General features: G+C 42.5%; 1 protein-coding gene across 1 annotated transcript in view; it reads left to right on the top strand.

Annotated features, from left to right (window-relative positions):
* Window positions 1–1,470: 1,470 nt before the first annotated feature.
* xylb (xylulokinase homolog (H. influenzae)) overlaps window positions 1,471–8,204 on the top strand; it is a gene marked incomplete at its 3' end in the record, with an annotated part of 19,231 nt that continues 12,497 nt past the window's right edge. Inside the window, exon 1 of the mRNA XM_034199230.1 lies at window positions 1,471–1,579. Within this exon, the coding sequence (XP_034055121.1) occupies window positions 1,523–1,579 (57 nt within the window). The remainder of the gene's footprint in view (window positions 1,580–8,204) is intronic.

The following is an 8,204-nucleotide window of genomic DNA, read 5'->3' as shown; positions in this document are numbered from 1 at the left end:
CATATTTTTCAGTATAAAAAAATATTTTAAAGAAAAAGTTTAACAAAAAAACTAAAAAATATTTTTTTATTTAATTCAAAATATTTTCAGAATAAAATTGCAATTATTTTCAGAATAAAGCACAACAAATACAATCTCTGCAAGAAACCGCCATCCCGTAATTACGATCTATTGTGCACACTAAATGTTAATTATATACGTTATTCTATATCCATGTGTGTGTGTGTGTGTGTGTGTGTGTCTTATAGTGTGTATTTAATGTGTGTGTCATTACCGTGCAGCAGCTCCCCTCTGGGCGTCAAACAGCAAAAGCAGGAGCAGGACATCCTGTTGGCACACACACACACACACACACACACACACACACACACACACACACACACACACACACACACACACACACACACACACACACACACACCTGCTGCTGCTGCTGGAGTTTTATTCTCTGTCAGTAGAACCAGCCACCTGCAGCATGGAGACTCGTGGCGCGTTCAAAGCCCCTATGGAAGCTGGGATAACACAGAACCTTCATCCAGGTGAGGAGACACCTGAGGAGAGAAGAGGAGGAGGAGACACCGTGAAGAAATGAAGGAGAAATCAGGAGCAGACATGTTTCTACTGCGTTACCTGTGAGGCAGGAAGCTGGACTGATGAACACACACACACACACACACACACACACACACACACTGTGCTGTGACTTTGACTGGTGTTTAAACAGTGAAGGACGTTGTGTTGTTGACTGTTCCTTTCACACTCAATCTCAGGAACAAAAACAACGTCCACTATTATCAGAGAAATGTGATATTAAACACCTCAACACACCTGTACACACCTGTACACACCTGTACACACCTGTACACACCTGTGTATCAGTGTGGGTCTCTTTGTGTCTCTTTGGGGTCATTGTGTTCTCTCTGTAGTCCTGTAGTGTCTAATAATGATGAGATTTTGACTCAACAAACATTAAAAAGGTGTCACTTTGGGCTTATCTCTATTGCATACCCCTTCCCATCATGGCATCATATTTTATTTATTTATTTTATTTATTTTTATTATATTTATTTTATTTATTTATTTATTTATTATTTATTTATTTTATTTATTTTATTTATTTATTTATTTTATTTATTTTATTTATAAAGTACTCCTAATTTATTTATTTTAAGGGTTAATATAGTTAAAATAATTGTTATATTATTTAAATAATTTAACAATCACAGTGTGGAATATTTTACACTTACATTTTATTTATTATTTTTTTGTATTATTATTTGTACTTTTTCCAAATATTCCTCCAGTTTTTAAAGTAAACGTTCAATTTTTCAAATGATTAACTTATTATTACATCAACGAGAGACTGTGTTACTGTCTCTTTAAATAATGAACCGGTGGTCCGCCGCCCATCTGTGTGTGCGTGCTTGTGTGTGTGCGTGCGTGTTCGTGTGTGTGTGTGTGTGTGTGTGTGTGTGTGTGTTCGTGTGTGTGCGTGTGTGTGTGTGTGTGTGTGTGAAGCATCATGGCGGCTGCTCAGGACTCCTCTCTGTTTCTGGGTTTTGACTTCAGCACTCAGCAGGTAAACCTCCTGGTTATTTCTCACCTGAACGCGACGCTGCGCGCGTGTGATAGCGCGTGCGTGTTGGCAGGCACGCACAGTTTTATAGCGGGGTTTATTCTCGCTCAGATGCGGAAGTGTGTGTGCAGATTGTTGACAAAGTTGCATATGAGGGTTGTGTGTGTGTGTGTCTGCAGGACTTTGTACTGCACGCTGTTTACTGAAGGTACACTGAGTACTCAGATGTCTAAAGTAACTAAGTACATTTACTCAAGTACTTAAGTATAATGTTCAGATACTTGTACTTTACTAGAGTATTTCCATGTTATGCTACTTTGTGCTTCTACCCCACTGCAGTTCAGAGGTACATGGTGTACTTGTACTCCTCTACATGTATTTAATACCTTCAGTTTCTTCACAGATGTGGATGAATGATGTGAAATATAACCAAGTGTTGAATCAGACTTTAGTTCCACCTGGAGTAAATCCACCAGCTACCCTGCAGTATACAAAGTCATTCAGACTAGCTGCACCTTCACCAGCTTTGAGAACACTTTCATGATCAATCATTATAAAACATATCATATATATTATTCTGAATTGGACCAATCTGCACAACGACTACTTTCACTGTTACCCAGGGGGCAAAGTCATTTTAAAGACATGGAATGTTGTAAAAGGTTGTCGACCAGAAATGATATCTAGGACCTTCAAGGATCACAACCTGGGTGGATGACCCGGTCAACTAGCTACTGGAAAGCTAGTGAGGATCCAAACAATGCAACCCCTATATGAACAAAAGTCAAAGATTCTGTCTGGATCAGATGCCATCATTCTCTTTCTGATTGAATATCTCTGTGACAGTTCATGGTAAAGACAAACTGAGCCAACCTATTGAAAGAGCAGAACATAAGCTTTCAGGTGATGCCTTGGTTAAGCCTGTTCTCAATAAGGCCACTAGATGGCGCTGTGGCTTTTTTGTCTCCAAAGCGAAATCCATTTCAAGCAATGCACTTGTGGTCCTCTGGATTGTTTGCTGTGTTCAAAATGGGTAAATATACTTAAAAGATTATTTCTATATAACATATTGAAGGGTTTACATTAATATACACAAGGTTCGCTGCCGATGCTAAGTTGAATTGATTCAATGTTTACAGATATTTCGGGCTGGAAAGCTAAAGGCAGCGAAATTCAAAATGGCCGCCACTTTCTTTGTAAAACCCTTTAATTGAAGGTTTTCTGTAGGACAGGGAAAACTGAGTTAAACTTATCTGGAAGTTGACATTAAGTTCAACTTAATGTCAAATCAATACCCTTTAATTATTTGTTCAAATCAATGTCTTTGTTTTTGTGAAAAACATCCTATTTTGATCATGAAATAAACAAAATTCCTGGTGGCAAAACATTTATTTCACATACTCTCTTCTTAGTTATTAACTAAAAATCAACAGATATGATCAGAAGTTGAACACAAAACAATCATTCACATGGCCCAGAACTAGAAACATGTGAATTATTTAAGAAGAAAAGGGAGAAAAGTAACCTACACTGAATATACAGTACAAATGTTTTCAATGTACACATGGTGGTATTCATGGTAGTGTCCCAGAAAGCTTTTTGCTTTCTATTCATTTTCTGAGTCACAGCTGCTGTCACTGCTCTCACGTGTGGCAGTGTGTATCCTTCTGTATTTGGTTGCCTGTCCTTGGCAACAGCACCCTATGTAGCATGGAACTGCCTTATGACAGCCACATGAGATTGTCTTGTTCATCGACACAGGCCAAGCTGGCTTTGTAGATGGTACCGGAACTATCCATTGTCCAGAGACCATCCAAATTCTGTGCACGGGGGGATTTATGGCGATGTGTGCGTTAGGGCTGTGCAATTAATCGTATTTTAATCGCGATTACGATTATGGCTTGCGACGATTATGAAAACAGCATCATTGACAAAATACGATTATTCTGCTGGGTGCGCTTTCGCCCCTCCCTAAAAGCCCACTCGGCCACGTGGGAGTGACATGTGTTGTGAGTGTTCAGCGCGAGCGAAGATGTCAGAACAAGAGCAGCAACTCGTTAAAAAGAAGGGTAAAACTATTTCCACTATTTGCAAGTACTTTGCCATTTACATTTCAGATCGCTAAAGATATGTGCCCAGTTAGCACTGTTAGCAACCAGGGCTTTAAGCAACTTGTCAACACGTTGGACAAGCGTTACGCGATGCCGTCTCAGTATTATTTCAGCAGGTCTGCGCTGCCTGCACTATATGACAAATGCCGTGGGGAAGTTGAGAGAGATGTGGCTTCAGCTGACTACTTTGCTACCACAACAGACCTATGGTCTAGCCCAGGGGTGCCCAACCAGTCGATCGCGAGATGTGTCTAAAAATAGAACAACAATATTCTGTTTTATCGTTAATGTCCTGTAACATAATCTTCCTGTGCCAGAATAATGCACTTGAACGCATCAAAGCTTTGTGATTGGCCGGCGTCACCCCATGTGTCGGGGCGTGGCTGAGGGTCTTCAGTACAGGTGGCAATATCGTCACCTGCCTGCGCTCTTCTCTGAAACCAGACCATGTCAACAGGCTGGTGTTTCATGAGCAGCCCTACCAGCATTTGCCATGGTGGCCTAGACATTTTTATTTAGTCTTAAATTGTAGTTCAACATTTATTTCCTGTTACTTCTGGACCATGACGGTGGGCCAGCCTTCAACGTTTAACTGAGTGGAATATGTTGAATATGTTGAACCAAAATGTTGGCTATATGTTAAGGAGTTTTCAGCAGGTTGTGACAGTGCACTGCATCATATTTGATTTCATTTATTTTGGTCTAATTTATTTGTATTTATCATATTAATAATATATGTTTAGTATGGTTTTGGAAGTGCGCTCCAACATATTTGTTGATCTTGTTTATTGGTAAAATATTATTTGTTTTAAAGTTCAATAAATGGTCAATGAATAATCGTCAAAATAATCGTGATATCAATTATTGACCCAAATAATCGTGATTATGATTTTGCCATAATCGCACAGCCCTAGTGTGCGTTCTTTTCAGGTGCAGCAAAAATGCATTCTCTGTTGGGGGTAGTAGCTTTAGGAGCGCCAATTTGTTGTTCAGGAACTTGTATGCTCTCAGTTTTCCCAGATCAGAACCCTCAAAGTGATCAGCTTTGGATGTACAGTTATGGTGAGGTCTCCTGTCTGATTGAGGAGGTCATCTGTTATGGCATCGGCGGGGTTCTCACCAAACTCTTCAAGTGCAGGTATGTCCAGACTCATGCTGCTCTTGAACCATGCCCTCTTGCCAGTGGAATATGGATAACTAGTGGTATCTCTACCACTCAGACTGTGGATGAAGGGCTTGGCACAACACTGTGAAGGTCCCAGTGCCACAACCATTTCATGTATAGGCAGGTATATGCATTCTGGCCTGTTCTCACCCACAGCCCTGTTAGATCACTGAGGTGCGTTCTACAGTACAGGCATGTGGTAATGATGTCGGTGTCATTGGCATACGACAACTCTGTCAACTCCCTCATTCTGGACACTGTAGAGAATGTGGAGGAAGATCCTAGTGTCAGCCTCCTGCTGTGTTGATTCAAGAGCAGGAACATCCATAACAGACCATGCTGTGAGCACCACACTCTTCGTCTCTTCTTTGAATCCACCACCCAGGTAGAGATGAGTTGGGCCAAGACCAGGTTCCAGTTGTTCATCTGCACACCACTTCTCACAAAGGAAGCTCAGCAGGTTTGCTTTGTTAGCAGACACAGCAACAAACTTATTAGGATCCAGAGCTGTGTACTGCTCACTGACTTCATACACTTGGTTTGGATCTGGCATATCTCTGTTCCTGCTCAGCTGACTTGAGGCTGGTTGCACCGTATCTGTCACAACAGAAGTGTATGATGTCAGTGCCAGGAGGCACATCAATCAGCAGCAGGTGCCTGTATCGCTCAGCGATCACTCCAAATCCTTCTCCTCTGTGAAAAGACCAGTGTCGTGTGGCGGACATGGCATCTACCACTACTGCTGTCTAGAGGCAGTCTTTGGGCAGATCAGGGATGCTGCTTACTTTGGTCTTCTCTTTCAAGATCTTCACAAGGCTCGCCTTGGTCCCTGTTCTCATTCTGCCATCTTCCTGGAAGAGGGATGGGGGAAGTCAACAATGCTGAGTTCTCCTGTTTTGTGTGTGGAAGGTGTTTAGCTTTACAACACTTGTCTTCTTCTGGTCACTGGACAGTGACTCTGACAATGCCTTCAAACCAACTGCTTTCACACTCAGGTTGTCCTTGACTGTGGGATCGGCACACTCACCAGTAGATATATTGATCAGGGATGGTGTGGCTGTTGTGAATGGGTTGGTCTCTACTGCTGCCATGACCTTGACTACCATCTCTGCATCCCTGTGGACACGACTCCAACCAGATTCATGGTGGGGGCTGGAGGAATGGAGGTGCAGCGTAGACTTGAGCTCTGCAGAGATAGCTGCAGTGAGTGGTTTTGTGTAGACCCACTTCATCCTGGCAGCACGACTGAGTGTAATGCCATCCAGACCACTTGCCTCCTTGGCATCTGCATTATATGTCTGCTCCAGAAGCAAGTCAGGAGAGACACCATTGTGGTTGCCATCTGCTCTCCTTCCAACAAATGCACCTGCCATCAGTGCTTCATGTGCCTCAGGGGCTGTCTCTGGCAGTTTCTTCATCTCAGACAAATACAGACGCAAGGACTGCTGCCCATATTTGTAGTGTCCTGCTGCAGTGAGGTAAGGTAGCATCTGTGCTGATTCACAGAGATCTCCTGCTCAGTACCCTTCCTGCTGGTAGTAGATGCACCTGGAGAATGTCTGACATCTCCAGAAAGATTAACCAGAAAACTGCAGAGATTCCTGGAAAAGTAACATCTGTTCTTGTAGGATTGATATCTGTGGACGTGACTTCTGGATGATCACCAACTTCTCAGTAGCAGTGGTGTCTTTCTCAAACAACATCTTCACAACATGTTCTACTTGTGACTGCCAGTGTTGTGTTTCTCTGTCTGCTGCACATCCATCAAATGCTTGCCAGTACAAGCGCCACATGGCCTCACTGAGGATCCTGAGAGCTTGCATGGTTTGGTAGTAGTCAGCCTTCTCACCAAACATCTTCTTGGCAGTCCCTTCCTGAAGCAGACCAGCTGCAACAAGAATATCCTCTGCACCTGCATCCCTGATGATCTTGCAAACAGCCTTCATGTAGTTATGAGCTTGGTGAAATCCCCCCAGCAGCAGGACTACATTGCAGAACTCATCTCTGTGCTTATCTCTGATGGCAACTGCGAGTTCATATGTAGCCTGATCTCCAATGATAATGGTATACTTGTCTCCCAGTGCATGCGATGTCTTGATCAGCCGTTTCATTTCTTCTTTCAGGACAGCAGGATCAGTTAGAGATGCTTGGATGAGAGGAAGATAGCCAATGATACTGGCCGGTCTGTGTGGGTGGAGGTCTGCACAGAAGGCAGAAAAGCCAGGCAGTCCTGCTTCTGCATCTGGAGGAGCATCCAGCAATTCTGAAGTTGTAACCATTCTTGCTAGATGCCACATAAGTAACAGGTCTTCAGCTGTGCCATCTGAGGAAGTATCCAGACTCTCTAGCTTCTCAATATGCTCAAGTAACCTGGACCTCTGCCTGTCTTTAGCTGAGACGTGACACATGGGAGCAGGTAGGTCAGTAACATCTGAGAGAGTCTTCTTTCTGTCCGAGGTAGAAGTGGGGAGTCTGGCACCCTCCTGGACCCGCACAATCGTTTGGTTTTCAATTATGATTGTAGTGGTGGCATTAAAACTCCCACCCTCCAGTGTCTTCTTCTTCCAGTCCAGATTGTCCATGGCAAACACATGGGGGATCTCTGTGTTTTTCATCATGGTCTCTGGGATGTAAACACCATCAGGTTCAACCTGCTGCATGACCTTCTAACTGTGTGCTGTTAGCTGACGCTGCATACGTTCATAACTGATCCCAAGCCCCAATCTGTTGTTCATCATAATGAGTGATTTACTACGTGTCTGGTTGAATAAGTGGTAGGTAGTGACTATGCCCAAAGGTGTTGATACGCCAGATGCTAATGTAACGCTAATGTAGCATGCTGATTTGGACGCTTGGTGTTGGAATTGTTTTCCATTAGGTAAAATGGTTATTATCCTCTGTTAGCTGAGTTCCGTCCCGTTAAGTGGGTATGCCACATTAATAGGTTGTTAAATATGAACAAGCCCTGGGATGGTGTTTCTTACAAGATGCTGCGTCTGCCCCCGGTACCAGGGGCAATCGGGCTCAAGAGGTTTTAAAGTGTGCATGTCAAGGTGGCATGGTATTGATCCATACAGCACTGCACACACAAAAAGATCACATACATGAAACACTTAATCAAATGATAATAAATATATATATATTGATTAAATTAATAATACTGTAAAACTGATTTACAAATTATTAAAGAATTTTAGCTTACAGTAACAGTGCTAGCTAGCTAGCTTAAAATCCTCTCACTTGCTGGACAATCTGTAAACATTGAATCAATTCAACTTAGCATCGGCAGCGAACCTTGTGTATATTAATGTAAACCCTTCAATATGTTATATAGAAATAATCTTTTAAGTAT

This window comes from Gymnodraco acuticeps, unplaced genomic scaffold, assembly GCF_902827175.1.
Source record: "Gymnodraco acuticeps unplaced genomic scaffold, fGymAcu1.1, whole genome shotgun sequence".
Taxonomy (NCBI): domain Eukaryota; kingdom Metazoa; phylum Chordata; class Actinopteri; order Perciformes; family Bathydraconidae; genus Gymnodraco; species Gymnodraco acuticeps.
This window is presented reverse-complemented; position numbering and strand designations above follow the sequence as displayed.